The sequence below is a fragment of the Plasmodium brasilianum genome, chromosome 14 (genome assembly GCF_023973825.1).
Source record: "Plasmodium brasilianum strain Bolivian I chromosome 14, whole genome shotgun sequence".
NCBI lineage: Eukaryota > Apicomplexa > Aconoidasida > Haemosporida > Plasmodiidae > Plasmodium > Plasmodium brasilianum.
The window spans coordinates 1,064,965-1,083,045 of record NC_090127.1 but is presented as its reverse complement, the minus strand read 5'-3'; the positions used below and the strand labels follow the sequence as shown (position 1 = coordinate 1,083,045).

At 24.4% G+C, this 18,081-nt stretch overlaps 4 protein-coding genes across 4 annotated transcripts; all 4 read left to right on the top strand.

Moving 5' to 3' along the window:
• Positions 1-1,380: 1,380 nt before the first annotated feature.
• On the top strand, positions 1,381-1,977 carry MKS88_005456 (uncharacterized protein; the record flags this gene model as incomplete). The annotated part of the gene is made up of 2 exons (XM_067218718.1): positions 1,381-1,401; positions 1,693-1,977. 2 exons carry the CDS (start codon positions 1,381-1,383, stop codon positions 1,975-1,977), a joined length of 306 nt encoding a protein of 101 aa, XP_067070666.1.
• Positions 1,978-2,014: 37 nt separating this feature from the next.
• On the top strand, positions 2,015-7,201 carry MKS88_005455 (uncharacterized protein; the record flags this gene model as incomplete). The annotated part of the gene is made up of 1 exon (XM_067218717.1): positions 2,015-7,201. One exon carries the CDS (start codon positions 2,015-2,017, stop codon positions 7,199-7,201), a length of 5,187 nt encoding a protein of 1,728 aa, XP_067070665.1.
• Positions 7,202-7,257: 56 nt separating this feature from the next.
• MKS88_005454 (uncharacterized protein) lies at positions 7,258-12,405 on the top strand (the record flags this gene model as incomplete). The annotated part of the gene is made up of 1 exon (XM_067218716.1): positions 7,258-12,405. One exon carries the CDS (start codon positions 7,258-7,260, stop codon positions 12,403-12,405), a length of 5,148 nt encoding a protein of 1,715 aa, XP_067070664.1.
• Positions 12,406-14,169: 1,764 nt separating this feature from the next.
• MKS88_005453 (negative elongation factor A) lies at positions 14,170-18,001 on the top strand (the record flags this gene model as incomplete). Its single annotated transcript, XM_067218715.1, has 10 exons — positions 14,170-14,880; positions 16,174-16,193; positions 16,399-16,453; positions 16,594-16,623; positions 16,694-16,738; positions 16,902-16,977; positions 17,093-17,130; positions 17,466-17,511; positions 17,625-17,752; positions 17,870-18,001. 10 exons carry the CDS (start codon positions 14,170-14,172, stop codon positions 17,999-18,001), a joined length of 1,281 nt encoding a protein of 426 aa, XP_067070663.1.
• Between the last annotated feature and the right edge of the window lie 80 nt (positions 18,002-18,081).

Below are 18,081 nucleotides of genomic sequence, written 5' to 3'. Positions count from 1 at the left end.
TTCATGCCAGTTATACATTAGTGAACAAAACTCATGTTTTAATTTTATAATAATTTTTTTAGAAAGATTATTGGTATTTATGTGAGCTTTCTGTACCAATTTTTTTTTTCTTTTTTATAAATTTTATTCTATGAATGCATAAATTTAATTATTTTTAACATTCTACTTACATTTAAGATACCATACTATATAGTTCAATTGTTTCATATTGAAGTGTGTTTAATTTAAGTTATTTACTACATATATATGGTATATTTAAAAGTATTTATATATTTTTTTTTTTATATGTATACTTAATATGAGTATACATAATACATTAAAATGCGCATAAATAACCACATAAAAAAATAAGTATTTTTTTAGGTAAAATTAATAGGTAAAAAAAAAAAAATTCAAGAGAAATTGTGTACCTAAATAAGAATGTTGTTGCAAAAAAAAACTGAACATTTTTATATTTCAATTTTATTATAAATCTTTGTATTTTGAATTATAATATTATAAAGTAGTTGTAGGTGATAAGAAAATAAAATTTATATATTTATATATATATATATATATACATACATACATACATACATACATACATACATACATACATACATACATACATACATACATACATACATGTTTTTTATTAAAACGTTATCCTTTTTTCACACAGTTGGTTACATATATTAACAGCATATATTTATTTTACATTATTATATTCTCTCTTTAATTTACATTTTAATTAACTATATATAATTATTTTTATGTATTTTAAATGTGTATGAGTAGTAATTCTTTTAGAGAGAAATAATACAAGAAATGCAATTCTGTTTTAAATTTTGTTCTCTTTTATAAATATTATGTATGTATAGGTATATATATATATAAATGTATATACGTGATAAATGTTCGTATGTACGCAGAAGTACAATATGTCTTAACATGTTTTTAATTTTAACGTGCTTTTTAGTATTATATCTAAATATATTAATTTTTTCTGTTGTTATTTTAAAGTTCATTATACATGTAAAAATACATTATTGAAATACATAAATATAATTCCTCTCTACTATTTTAAATGTATATATATTCACAACTGTGCATATGTTTATAAATTTTATATCTGCTTTGTATTTATATATACTGTTAATAAGTAATTTTTAATGTATATTCCTTTTTATATATGTAAATTTTATGCACAGGAAGAGGTAGCATACTTTATTAATACTTATTCATATATGCATGTTTGCCTATATGTACGTATTATATACATATATATATATATATCACAAATAACATACAACTTTTTTATATTTTTGATTTGCACTTATCAGTTGAGTATAATTTGAATAACCTCAGGGGTTATATACAATATATATAATTCTCAACTGAATGAAGATTGTTAAAGGAAAAGTATAGCATTTTTTATATATTATACATTGAAAAAGTAGTTTCTTCATTTACTATTTTTTTTTTTTTTTTTTTTTTATTGCATTTTATATACAAATGAGTCCTCAGTATTTACCTTTACTTTGATATAGAAAAATTAATTTTACTTCTTTTTCTTTTAAATTTATTGCACGTATGAAATGCGGTAATATGAATTGATATAAAATTTATGAGAAAGAAAAGAAAAGTACTGAGCAATACAAAGGAGAAGAAAAAAAATATATTTACTTTTAAGAAGTAAAAAGAACAAACCAGAAGAAAAAACCAATAAGGGGAAAACCAGTAAACACCATAATAATAATAATAATTAATAATAATAATAATAATAATAATAATAATAATAATAATAATAATAATAATAATAATAATAATAATAATAATAATAATAATAATAATAATAATAATAATAATAATAATAATAATAATAATAATAATAGGGGGAAATACAAAATACACAATACAATAAGTTTGAATTCTCATAAGTTTTTTTTTTCGACCAGATCAACACATAGAAGTGATCTAAGGAATACTAAGATCTGAAGAAAAAAAAAAAAAAAATTAATAAATATATAAAGCTATGGATACAGGAGAAAAGGAAATAAATGTGTATTCTTTACTTAGAAAAAATTTTGAAGGCTCAAAATTAAATTTTAAGACAAATAATAAAAGTAAAATATATAATAATAGAATAGATGTATTAGAAAATAATTATATAACTTATAATTCTAATTCAGACTTGTCGGATGCTTGTAATAATAATAGCGAAATATTAAATGGCAAAAATTGTATATTAAAATTAAACAGAACTTTTGAGAAATTAGAACTAAAAGATGAATGTAACACAGGTGATATTAATATACCCATTAAAGTAGACTATAATGATATCGAAGAATTACCAGTAGAAAATTCTAAAAATTCAAATATAGCTGATGATACGAATATGCATTTACGTCAACTTCCTGAATTAAAAGATAAGAACAACCTAACAAATTACAATTTATCAAAGGAAATAAATGGAAGTCTGAAGTATAATTATCCAAATGTGCAAAATACGGAATATTCTGATGTAAGTGACAGTAAGAGAACAATAAAATTGGAAGATAATGATGATAATCTGATTAATGTGTCCAGTTGTGTAACTTATGAAGAGGCGAATAATAGTAATAATAGAGGTAATAACAATAATAATAATGCCGATGTACTGGGGAACGATATAGAGTACACAGAAAGGAACATCCATTATAATTTTATTAATAATAATAGTAGCAGTAGCAGTAACAGTGACAACAACAATAACAGAAATATGAATAGTACTAGTATGTGTATGAGTATTAGTAACAATCACAGTAATAATCATGTTTCCGTAAATGATGAAAATAGGAATATATCGTATAATTTAAGCAATAACATAGTAATTGAAAAACAAAACGATAACATTTCTCAGTATACATGTAATAGTAAACGTTTAGATGAAAAGGATATAATAAAATATGAAATTATGCGTTATTATAACAGAAGCGAAATAAATGAAAATGTTTTGAATAATTATATATTGAATATAGACAATAGAAAGGAAGATGTTAAGAATAGCAATTTAACGCCGGGTAATAATAATCAGAATTATGACGTAAACATAGAAGACGATACTATTAATTATGAAATGGGAAAAATAAATGAGGTAAGCACCAATAAAATGGATGTAAATAAATTTAGCAATATAAAAGAATTAAGTGAACCAAATAAATTAATTAATATAAATGAAAAGAAAGACATTAATGAAATAAATAATTTTAGTAATGACAGTAAAGAGAACCACATAAATATTTTGGGAAAACATTTAGAAGAAAAACATATGAATGATTCCATTTTATTGGATATGAATTACTTTAATAAAACAGTGCTATATAACAATGGTAATGAAAGTGAGGTGGATACAAAAAATTCAAATAACATGGACATTCAGAATGATATTCATAACAATAGTGGCGTTATTATTGGCACTAACATGAATAACAGTAGCGGAATGGATAACAGTGTTGGCATGCATCTTATAAACAGTATGAACAGTGTAAACAACATGGGCAGGGTGAACAATTATAATAAATTTGTTGATTACACGGGAGGCTCATATTTCAATATAATAGAAAGTAAATCACGTAATGAGGATTTGTATTCTTTAAAACGGAGCGAATTAGGGAATAATGCATTATTTAGTAAAGATATAAATAGAAGTATATTATACCAAGAGAAGATTAGCAATGAAAATGCTACTAAAGAGGACAATTATACAAATGAAATAAAAGGATTTAGTCTTGTACACTTAGAAAATAGGAACTATATTCCAAGTGACAGGATTAATAATGATATTAATATTGATAATAATGATAGTAGGAACAATAATAATGATAGTAGGAACAATAATAATGATAGTAGGAACAATAATAATGTTAGTGGTAATAATAATAACGGTGTTAGTTATAATAATATTGATAGTAGTGATAAAAATAATAATAATGATAGTAGTGATAATAATAATAATAATGTTAGTAGTGATAATAATAATAATAATAATAATAATGATAATGATAGTAGTAATAATAATAATGATAATGATAGTAGTAATAATAATAATGATAGTAGTAGTAATAATGATACTAGTATTATTAATAATAGGAATGTTAATATGATGGAAAAGATAAAAAATTTAAGCAAAGCATTAAATAAAGAAAATGTGTTCGTTCACACAAATTATAATACACTTATGATTCCAAAAGGTGAACTAAATGAGGAAAGCATAAATAGTAATAATATATATGAAGAACAAGCATTAGAGGAAATAAAAAATAGATTAAAAGGTAATTATATTTATTCTTTGCAAAATGTAAAAAATAGTGAGAATACAAGTAATAATATAGATAATTTTTCAAATGAATCATATAATATATCTTTGGATTTAAAAAATGTAAATTTTGTAGAAAATAATATGATAGAAAATTTGTGTGATCCGAATAAACCGTATGATATTGCAAATTATTATAACAAAAATTTCGTACATCGTGAAAATGAAAATGGTACTAATAAACCTCCACCTATAGCCAATATAAGTAAATATGAAGAAAATATAAATATTAATACTAATAATAATGCTAATAGTAGTAGTAATAGTAATAGTAGTACTAATAGTAACTGTAATAGTAGTACTAATAGTAACTGTAATAGTAGTACTAATAGTAACTGTAATAGTAAGGGTTTGCGCAATAATGGGGAATATAATATGATTATGAAAAAAGAGAATAATAGTAATGATCATTATAGGAATAGCAAAGCTAATAAAAAGCGCTGTATATCATCGAGAATACATTTACCGAATAACATGAATAAAGAAAAGGGTGATTATAAGAATATTTTAAATTTAAAGAATAACAGGAAGAAGTGCAGTACTACTAATATAGATGAGTATGACACAGAAATAGAAGAAATGAAGCTAAAGAAAAAGGAATTTAGAAAAATGATTCTAAATAATAAATCAGAATTTACTACTATAAATGAGAGTGATGAATTATATAAAACTGTTTTATACTTTGAAAAAAAAAATAAGAAAATTTTAAAAATGAGAAAATCGTTAAGGCGAAAAAGAAAGCTTAAAAGATTGATAAACTCGGAAAATGATGATCCTCAAACGTGCATGGAGAATAATACTGCTACGGCTTCTACTTCCACTACTACTGCTTCTAGTAATAATAGTAATAATAATAATACTAATAAGGCGATCGTGAAATATGACCGAGTAAAAGTTGAAGAGAAGGAAAACTGGAAAAACATTTCCTTGGATAAAAGCGAAAATACGGGAGTTCAAAATTTTTTGAGTGATGATGCATTTATATATCAAGAATGTTTCAATAATATTGATAGTAACCAAAGTGCAAAAGGAATTATTACGGAAAACAAGGACATGCATACATCCATTTCAACTAACAAAGAGGAAAACAACAACAGTAATTCTTACATTAACGTGATAAATAATAATGATTTTAATTCATATTGTGCTTATAGCAAAAACAATGAAAAAAATGAAACACATTATACTCTTAATTACTGCCCACAGTATTTGAACAATGATGGTATATTAGATGCAGAAAAAAATATAAATTGCACAATAAATGTTACAAAAAATGAATATATATCAAATGAGTGGACAAGTAATGATGATAGGTCAAATAATAATTCAAAGGAAGATTACAACCATCAAGTGGAAAATAGTAACAGTAATAATAATAATACTAGTACTGTAGGTAGCATGTTTGGTAATGGTTCGGGCAAATGCACTATGCCGTTAAATAAAAATACAGGAGGAATATATAATATTAGTACAATTAATGATAATAATTATGCTAGTAATATTTATTCTAGTAATGTAGTTCCTATAAAAAATGAAAAAACTTACTCAGACCAAGGTGAATGTACCACAGATAGTTATGCTTGTAATCCTAGTAAACGTATGAATAGTGAATCTTGTGCCGGTTATAATGATACACTTAAAAAGAATGAATTTTCATGCTCTCAATTAAACAGTGGTATGGATATAAGTATGTTCGGTGTGAAAAATGAAAACAGCAACGTTACTAATACCAACAATGATAATAATAATATTAGCGCAGGTAGTGGCAGTATAAGTGGAGTTAATAATGGCATAACGGAGTCTTCCCGTTCACTTGAGGAATTTGTTAGTCATGAATTGAGCGAGAATTCTCAAGAAAAGACCAAAATAAAAGATGAAGTAAATAATGAACCCGCAGGAAAAAGATTAAACTCAAGAAGAAAATTAAGAGATAGAAAAGAAAAATGTAGAAAAGATGATGATTATATATATGATGATGAAACAATTAATGAGGCAGTTAAAAAAGGAAGAAGTAATAAAGGCAAAAATAAAGGCAATAATACCTTGAAGAAAAATAGGAATAACGGTGAAAGTAGTAGGATTAATAATAGCACTAGTAACAGTAATAATAATTTTCATGTGAACTACTGCAATTCAGATATTATGCAGAAAAATGGTGAAGCGATGGTATTTCACCATAATGATGAAGAGGAACTAAATAGAGGAAACGAACTGGTGTCCGTTAAGCAAGAAATGGCAGGAAGGTGGATTAATGAAAATAATGTAGACTTAAGTAGGACTACATATAAGCATGAGCCATTATCTTATGACTTGGAAAATAATGTATCAAATGGTACAAATAATGCTGCAGGATTTAATAAAAAGGATGATTTAGAAAAAGAAAAGAATGTAAGTACGAGCGTAGCAGAGGCTAATAAAAATGCTGTTACAGAGACTAGTACTGTGAGTAATAGTGCTGTAGGATATAGTACTGTGGATAGTGGTACTGTAAAAAGTAGTGCTTCAGACAATAGCACAGTAGAAAATACAAACGGTGGTAGTGCTATAGAAGAGGGAAACAATAAGTTATTACATGATAATTGTGCGGAAAATCAACATAATAAAAGCGATAAGGATTTGAAACCAAAAAGGAAACAGAAGAGGAATGTGAAATTATATAAAGCCCAGAAAAATAAAGGAGAAACAACACTGGAAAAAAAGTTACGAATAAAAATTTGCTTAGAAGATTATTATAAAAGAAACAAAGAAATATATAATGGGATTGATACACTCTCACCTATTGACGATATTAATTTGCCATCTATTGAAGATGAAACATTTAATGATAATTTAGCAATTCTTTTTAAAAAAAAAAAAAAAATTTGATATGTTCTAGTTGCCTCTATTCGTATAAAATACAAATAAGTAAAAGACATGAATTTATGGATCTCATAAAAGCAAGAAATAATGATATGGACACATATAATGAATTAAAAGAAAAGGATATGGAAGAAAAATGTAAAGAGTTAACAATAATAACAAAGAAAAAAAATAGCAGTAAGAGATGTAAAAACAGAGCAGAGGATATAAGACATGGAAATTGTGTACCTCTTGAATTGGAAGCAGGGACATATGTATATGAAAAAATGAAAAGCGAAAAATATTTGGATATCAATTTGTATAAAGAATTAGTGGAGAAAAATGTGGTTGTAGAAAATTATTGCAAGATAACATTTTATTGTTTATGTGGTTATTATAAATATATCAAAGAAGATGATGAATGGAAACAAATAATAAATTGTTATTATGAAGAAAATGAAGAACAAAAACCAAAAGCACCTTATGTATTTTGTACCAAATGTAAAGAATTATTGATAACGAATAGGTTTCTTGATAAAGATAAAACTAAAATTATAATGATATGTGATTGTGGAAGTAGAAATTATGATCGAACGAATTACTTTTGGTCAAGAAGAGGTAATATTAAACAAAGAAAAGCTCCTCAAATATTATGTGATGAATGCCATTCAAAAATGTGGGTACATACTTGGCTTGATGATATTGGATCAAAAGTTAAATTATTATGTAAGTGTGGTTTTAAAAATTATTTAAAGAAAAACAATAACTGGGTTAGAAGTCCAAGATGGAAAAAACCTGTACCATTAATTATTTGCAATTCTTGTCAACAGAAAATGTATATGAGTCAGTGGTTAAATAATGACGGCACAAAAGTTAAAATGAAATGTGAATGTGGATGGAAAACATTAATTAAAGAAGGAAATACATGGGTTAGGAGTGAATGGTCCAAAAAATTATTATGTCTTAGATTAGTAAAAAATCCAGATTTATTACAAAAGAAATATAATATTCATGCACGTAAAAAGATTAAATCAGAAGAAGAAGAAGAAGAGGAAGAAGGGGAAGAAGAAGAAGAAGGGGAAGAAGAAGAAGAATCATTATCCGATATAAACAGTCAACGAGGTGACAATAGTAATAATAAAAATGATCCCCAATCCTATTCAGTGAGTGAAATGATAATGAACCATAACGATACAATTATAAAAGAGCTAACTAATAATAAAGCGGAAGGCTGTATAAAAGGCGAAAGCAATTCAAGTGTCCGAATGAAGCGTAATGATTCCAAAATTGGTAATGAATTAATTGACAGCAGTGTGCTAAGCCAGAAGAAACTTTTTATGAACAGTAGTAATAATTACGGCAATAACAATAATAATAATAATTGCAATAATAACAATAATAATAATAATTGCAATAATAATGAGAATATTGGGAATAATAATAATAATAACAATAGTTCCAGCGCCATTGATACTAGATCGAGTGATATGCTACTCCGTATAGAAGCAGAAGATGCAAGTGATATGAACAAAAAAAATGTCTGTGATGAAACAATTTTCAACAAATGTAATAGCAACAGTAACAGTAACAGTAACAGTAATAGTAACAGTAACAATAATGGCAATATTGAAAACTTATGTAATCAAGTTATGGACAACTTAAAGCGATTTTTGAATTTTAAAAATAATGTTTTTGGAAGTAGTTCAACAAAAAATGCGGATTATTATATCTGTAATGCAGAAAAAGAGAGTGGTATTCACAGTCCATATAATAATATGATAAATAATAGGAAGAATATGGTTACAAGAGCTGGACATTATGGATCTAACGAATATAAACAAGAAAATAATAAAACAAACATAGAACGAAACATCCATCCATATTGGGATGATATAAATTTTGATATAATGTCGAATGATAACAATCAGAAAAAGAAGCAGGCAGTATTGGAAAAAAACAAAAGTAATCAAAAGAAAAATAATAATGTATATTCTAGCGAACAACTGAGTAATCCAGAAAGTTTTGCAGTCGCTAATGTTGCTGCTGGTGGCACCACCACATCTTCTAGCTCAATTGCATATACGTTAATGTACGAGGACAGTGAACCAAGTAATGGTCAAAGATATAAAACTCATCAAACAGATGAAGAAATATCAAATGATAATATTTTGGATGAAAATAGTGGTGTTATTATAGATAGCATAAATAATCGTCAGGGTAGTGTAAATCGAAATATTGGAAAATTATCGCAATATCCTATTAACAGAAGTGTATCCTATGATTTTTATAATATAAAAGATAGTGCGAATGGTGCAAATAAAACAGGAAAACAACTAAGTAAAGCATTTTATAATAATTTTAATTGCTATGTTAATAATAATTATTGTGATAATAATATTGAAGAAAATTATTTTAACCAACCCGTTCTTTCGCATATTAATGAAGATAATTACACAAATGATAGTAGTGCAAACGCAAACCTTTATGATGCATATAACAGTGTGGTAAATAGTAGTAATAGCAACAGAATTGGAAATAATAATGGCAGTAATAATGGAAGTATTATCGGAAGTGTTATCGGAAGTAATAATGGCAGTAATAACGAAAGTAATAACGACAGTATTATCGGCAGTAATAATGGTAGTATTATGGGCAGTAATAACGGTAGTAATATTAACACTTTTCAGCATATTAATAGTAATAATAATTATGAAGTAAGTTACAATATGAGTACCATATCTGCGAATTCTTTACCTGATCAGTTCACTGATAATGAGGATGATGATGCATCTGTTTTATCATATAAGTTGGGTTATGATAAGAAAAAATTTCTACAGGATTATTTGAAGAAATTAAATATTCACATAAGTGAATATGATATAAATACACTTGTAGAAAATTTAAATGATGATACGTTATTTGAAACCTTTTTGGAAAAATTATCAATTGATAAAAACCAAATGGGTAAGAATAAATTGGATGATAATGCTGTGAATGTAAGTGCGTATTATCAAAATCAACTGTGTCTAAATGAAATATATGATAAGAACAACTTATGTTCATATGAAGATTTTACAAGGGATATATATGCAAGTGAACTGTATCAAAATGATTTGTATAAAAATGCATTGTACCAAAATGATTTATACGAAAACAGATTTTATGATAACATTGTTAAAAATGCGTTTAATAAAAATAATAATTTTATTGAAAAAAGCCCAGGAGAAAATAACATGATCAATGATGATAATATTAAAGTGATTATAGGAGAAAACAAGATGGATAAAAATGAATTAAAAAATAATAATATGAATATTAATAATGAAAAAATAAATGAAACTTTGAATTCAACTCTTATGGAGAAAAATGATGTGCCTACCTATCCGATTAATATTAAAAAAGAAAGGGATAAAAGTTTTATGAGCAAGGATATAATGAATAAAAGATTAATGGACAATATAAGCAGTAATGATTATTTTAACATGACCTACAATTTTATGGATGACCTAAGTACAAAGGGAAAGTACCACATGGAAATGAACCGAAATGTAGATAATTTAAATGAAAATATAAATTTGAAAAATGTTGATAACTGCGAAAGTATTGGTATTAGCGGTGATAATAAAATATTTAGTAACAGCACTACTGCGGAAAATATAGGCGTAAAAAAATTTGAGCATATTACATATAAAGAAGACATAAATATGAATATCAGCAATAATAGCGGCAATGTAAGTAATAATAACTGCATTACTGGTGACAATATTACATGTTACGAGAACGAGAACTTGTTAAATCTTTGTAATTTTAATGATGAGTCTGAATACTTTACAAACCAATTTAAAAATATCATCGATCATATATTATCGGATAAATCAACTCCAATTGAAAAAAAAACCTTTAATAATTATGTAAAAACGATTGCAAATAATTTTTGTAACAACCCAAATAAGGAAGACCCTGTTTTAAATGAAAATCGATGTTTCAATATCAACACAGGGATATGCGAAGAAGGGGAAAATTATTTAAAAGGAGATAATGAAATAGATGATAGTAAGAAAAATTATAAGGAATTATTATTATCATTTGCGGAAACTCAAAATGACAACTCAGCATGTATAGATAACAATTTTTGTAATGATTATAACACATATGAAAATATATTAAGTATACAAAAAATGAATGAAAAAGGAAAGAGTGAACTTTCGTCCTCCTTATATAAATCACAATTGAATGAAATTAGTCAAGACAAAAATGATTTAAATGAAATTATTTCTGCATATAATTTTAATTCAGATAGTGAAGAAAAAGTGTGTATGCACGAAAGAAAATATAAAATAAATGATTTTATAACTGTATGTACATATTGCCATGAATATATTAACTACAATATGGATTGTAATATTATATCTGCCAACAATTTAGACTGTAATAATGACTTAGTACATAAATCGAACATTCATGAAGATATTGTAATTCAGAATAACTACTTAAAGAATTATGAGGATGCTGTTAGCGAAAAAAAAATTATGAAGGAATATTGCAGTGATAATATATACAGTCCGGTGAAATATGAGAATAAATATGCTTTAAATTTTTTAGACTCTCAAATTAAGTGCAGTACTAATTCGTCAAAAAGAATTGGTAAAAATGATATTGTTGGTATTAACAGCAATAACAGCAGCAACAGCAGTAGCAATAACAGCAGCAATAACAGCAGCAATAACAGCAGCAATAGCAGTAGCAATAACAGTAGCAATACCAGTAGCAGTAGTGGTATCTCTAACCAATGGTTCAATAAAAACATACCAATCGTTGAAAATGTAGAACATAATCAAATTTACAGTCAGTACTGCGATTATTATATGAATAATAAGAACATTTTAGATGATGTGCAAATAACGAATAACTACTTAAACAACCCATTTTTGCACGATCAAAATAAGTACACCCCTGTTGGTGATAACTGTACGAATATCCACACAACGACAAGAAAAAGTGAAAATTTTATTTTTAACGAAGATAATAGCAAAAATTACCTAGGAAGTACTACGAATTATATCAATGGAATAAACAGCTCTAATGAAGAAGAATTACCATATAAAAAAGCTTCATTTAATGAAAATAATTTTAACAGTAATAACCGTGATGATAATTATCAAGAAAACTACACGAACTATATAAATCCAGAATGCAATAACAATTCTTGTTATAATATTATACACACCTAATCGGGTGATTGGTTTATCATTTATGTTTATACGAAAGCCATAAAAAAAAAAAAAGAACGCTGTATATTATTACGCGTGCACAAATACATGTTAGTTTAAATTTTGCGTAATAACAAAAATTTGAAGAATAGAAAAGCAAAAAAAAGTAAAAAAATGGGAAAATTGAAAAATTGAAAATTTTTTCCAAACACGTTTGACAAAAATTTGTTACGATGATTTTAATTAACAAGTAGTTATAAATTATTTAATAATATTTTACATATATTATTATATATATGCATAATTGCGCTCTTATTAAACTTAATAATTTCTTATATAATTATTATCACTTTTTTAAAGTAGTTAAGTTAAAGTAGTTATATATATATATGTATATATATTTATTTAAATCAATGTGTGTATTTATATAATATAATAACAATGCAAGTGAAAATAATAACGTATTTAATGCCTTTAATAATTACTTTAATTTTTTTCGAAAATTTTGTCAAAAATTATAACTGTAAAAAAATACATTTAATATTTTTTAAATGTTTTTTTACATGATTATGTAGTAATATTTTTTCATTTCATAATTCACTTCAATAAGTTTTTAAATTTTGGTTGACTTTTTATTTTCATGTAAATACGTATATTTATAATCATTCATGATATTTTCTATTATTTGAAATATTTTTCCAAAAACAATATAAATTTTTTATTCTACATTTGTACGAACTATACGAAGTTTCAAATAAAAGTAGTTTCTCATATATTACATAGTTAAGTTTTATATATGATCAAATAACCCCGAGCTTCTATGACTATTTTTTTATTATTATAAAAGCATTTAAAAATTAAAGCCCAAAGCTAAAGCTTATATAAGAGTAAGGCAAAAACATGAAAATATTAATTTTTTTTATCATAATAATATTTCAAATTTTAAATTCTGCGTATTAATATAATTATTATTTACTAAATTTTTTATTCACATGAATGTCTTTTTTTTTTTTTTCATGTGAAGCTGAGGTAATACACACCATATAGTATGCGATTTCGTTAGATATATTCTATTGCTTAAATTATGTATCATGTTTAAAATTAGTTACTGCAGTAACTAGCCTTTTTAAAAAAATATATATTTCTTGTCATTATATTACCTATTTTTTCATTATTTTATGTCAATATTTTATTTCACTATTTTATTTAACTGTTTTATTTCATTATTTTATTTCACTATTATATTTCAGTGTTTATTTTAATTTAAAACTTTTTATATTTATTCATGGAATTTATTTTTTTTTAAATTGTACAATTTAAGGTAAACATATAGGAATGTGCCATCACTAAAGTATTATACCCAATCTAAAAAATTATATATTTTTTTTTTCCTATGAAAAAAATTTCTATATATTAAACTTTTATTTACTGTATTACATTTTCTAAAATATTTAAGTTGTTAAAAGGAAGTAAAATTTGTATGTACTTATAAAAAAAAAAAAAGAAAAGAAAATTAAGCTTTTATTTTTAAAGATAAAATAGAAACAAAAAGGGAAAAAGTAAAAGCACAATAAGAAGAGAATAGCAAAAGTGCAAAAAAATGGGATGGACAAAAACATTTTTTTTTTTGTATTTTACCAATAAGCTAAAATTTGTGAAGAGTATGTTATATGAAAAAAATTAGCATTTCCAAATTTTAAAATTTATATATATATATATATATATATATATACTCATATATGTACGCATGTGTATTTGCAGTATTCTAAAGAAAAGTTGTGATAAATGAGCGCAGGAGGAACTCTGAAATCTATGGACAAGAATAAACATACTGATACGAAGATAAGTGATGACGACTGTGAGAACAAGTGTCATATGAAAAAAGACTACAATAACAGTCACATGAATAATGAAGGAAAAAGCGGTACAAAAGGAAAGAATTTAAAAAATGAACGAGAAAATAATGAAATAAGTGATAAGTATATTAAATATTTAGAGTGTATAAAAAATAATTGGTCTTCTTCTCAAGCATCAAAATTATTAAGTAAAAAATTGATAAAATATATATCTGAAAGATTTCTATATATGTCTAGTTCCCTAAAAGTACGTGTACTAACTAGCTTTTTTTACTTAACTGATCAATTAAGAACTGAAAGTGAACGACATTTATTACTAATTACAGCAAACGGTGAAATTGATGGTAATGGATGGGTAAAAAAATTTAGCAGAATTTTAAAACCATTCATTAAAACAGGAATAATTGATATCAAGGATATAGACAGTCAAACCATGCACAGAATATTAAATTATATTGATCAAGAAAATAATAGTAAGAATAGTAAGAAACACTATATTCATAATAAAAAGGAACTGGAATACATACATATGTGCGATCCAATAAATGAATTAAAAAATTTAGAAAACAAAAACATTATACATTTAGATGAATATAAAATGTTTACCCCTTCAAAGAACTTTGACTGTCTGCTCTCATCGGTAATTATAAAAAAAAAAAATTCCATTTTATATGCAACTGCTTTGTTTTGTATAATATATTTATTTTAATCACATTCAAAATGTGTCCTGATTAAATGGGAATACGACAGAGATTTGCAACATTGTGTTTCATATGTAATTATGTACATATTTATTTATATTAATTTATTTGTTCATATGGTTACCCCATTATTTGCTTATTTGATAATTTTATACTTTTTCATTTTTTGTTTGCACGTATGGCTATGCATAAATTATGGAACCCATATTAATCTTTTTTTTTTTTTTTTTTTTTTCATATGGTCAATATGTATACATATATACATTTGAAATATTTTCAGGTTATTAAAAAAGGAATAAAAGAATTTAAAAATTGAATATGGAATATGGCCGTTCTTATACATTTTCACAAATTTTTTTTTTTTTTTTTTAACTTATGACAAAAGCTTAAATATTTCCAGCGTATATATATATATAATGTAACTATCTTTATTTAATGTTTTCCTTTTTTTCATTTAATCATATACATCTTCAGTGCGCAATTTTTATGCATTACTTGAAACTTAAGGTGCTGTTTTTTAACTTTTGATGTATATGTATATATATATATATATAATATATATATGTAAACCTCAAATTTTTTTCAAGTTAAACTTTTTTTTTTGTTACAATTGTCCTGTTAACAAATATCCCTAAAAAAAAAAAAATTGTTTTCATAATTTTTTTGATAAAATACTATTTAGCATTTTCAAAAATTTAGTTCTAAATGTTCCAATACAAAAAAATAAAGTGAAGGTGTTTAACATTTTTTTTCTCCCATATGAAAAAATATGAAATAATTGCTCTATTGATGTATTAATGCACACACAAAAAAAAAAAAATATATATACATAATATTTAAAATATACAAATGTATAACATAATAAAAAAAAAAAAAAAAAAAAAGAGCAAAAACTAAGAAAATAAACAATTCAAATAAAAAAGTATAACACAAATTAGTAGATAGAAGCCTGAATTTATATATTACATGCGTAAATTTTTTTGTACCTTATTTTTTTTAATGGTATATATATATGCATTGGTTCCTTGAAATAATTAAAATTCAATTTTATCAAATTGAAAAACTTTATTTTAAAAGTGAACTTGGATTCTTTTAATTATGTCCTTTTAAATAAAATTAAAGATATTTTTCTTAAAACCATAACAGCTTCGTATTTTTTAATTTCTTAAAAGATGCTTAGAATTTTTTTCCTTTTTTTAACATTCTTTTGTTACTTGATATATTATGTCCAGTGTGATACCATAATAGTAGAGTAAGCATAATTAAAAATTATTTCTTTTCTTTCCTCGTATGCATTGATGTATAACATTTTTAATACATAAAATAAACACTGTTAACAAATGCATAAATCGCTTTACAAAGTTGTGAATTTGTTATTTTTTTATAATTAAATAAATGCATAGGTGCATACATACATACGTTTACATCCATGTATTTATTTTTTATTTTTTTAATAGTTCTGATGAAGTTATCCAAAATTTTGATAAAGATACAGTTTTGAACCTGTCTGAAGTAAATACATCTTTATGAGAACCTTTTTGTGATGTTATACATATATAACTTTATGTGTGTTTATGCATATATATATATATGCATTCATTTATATATACCTTTTTTTTTTTCATTTATTTTTCCCCTTTTTTCTGTTTTAGAAATCCTTTATCATATTTTTAGACACAAAAGTAAGGGATAACTAAAAGCTTCAAATTTTTTTTTAAAGTATTTCAATATATATTTCATATTTTTGTACAGACCAGTAACAGTGATATAAAGGGAACATACTCCAAAATTTTAAAAGTAATACACTAAATCGCATGTGTTGATATGCTTGCATTCATAAAAATGTATATATATATATATAGAAGCATACACACACTTCCAAACAGACATGCATAAGTATATATACATATATACGTATATGGTTTTATAATTCTCTATGTTGTTAATATTGGATTTATAGAACTCTAATGTAAGCATAATTGGGACTTGTGCTTATGTTAAGGACTTAATTAAAGGAAGAAGTCTTAAGTATTTAGGTATATCATTTAATTTAATAATATATATATATATATTATATATATATATATATATATATGTGGGTATATAACCTATTTTTCATTTACTAATGAATTAAACTTTTACATTCTTCAGATGAATTAGGAACCCAGAACTATATTAAATCAGATGATGTAAGTTTTTATTATGTATAATATTTTTTTACACCATTTATGCAGTAACTGAATAGTTTTATTGTGTTATCTTTTAAGGAAGAAATATCAATACATAATAAGAAGGCATAGCTATATTAAAATGTATTTTAATTTTATATGCATTTATGTACATACATATATATTTATATATATACTTGAATTAATAAATTTTTAATGGTTGTAATTCTTATTATTTGGTATATTAAAAAAATTAAGTGGAATTATTATGAAGGGAAATTTTTTTATTTTTCCGTAACAGAATCTAAGCGAAATTAATTTTATATACAATTTTTTTTTTTTTTTTTGTTTTGTAGATATTCAATTTTTCTATCTACGTTTTCACGGTTAACGGTGAAGAAGGTTAAATACATTCGAAAAAGATGATAAAAATAAATACTAATGTACAAACATCACATTTCTTTTGTACACCATAATTTAATGTTTAATGAAAATTTTATTTATTTTTATCATAGATATTATACCCCAAATTTATAAGAAACACCCAAGTTATATAACTTATATAATCACCTGTAAAGAAAATGAAATTTTCGATAATCCTGAATATGCAAAAGAAAATAAAAACGTTTTCCACACCAACCCGGTAAATATTAAATTAAAGGAGAATAGAGATAGAAGAAAGAAGAAAAAAGAAAGAAGTATCATATATATACATATATATTAAAACACATATGATCCCCCATTTTCTTTCCTTTCCCAGAGTATTTTATCCCAGTTGATGGTTGTTTTTTTAATATTTTTCTTCCTATTCATTGGATTTAACCTTTTATTTAATATTGGAACTCCAAAGATATTCGAGGAAAAACAATTAATAATTAATAAAGAACACTGAGATGTTTATTATAAGAAAAAAAGACAAAAATGGAAAAAAAAAAATAACATATAATGATCATTTCTTGTTACGCTTTGTTG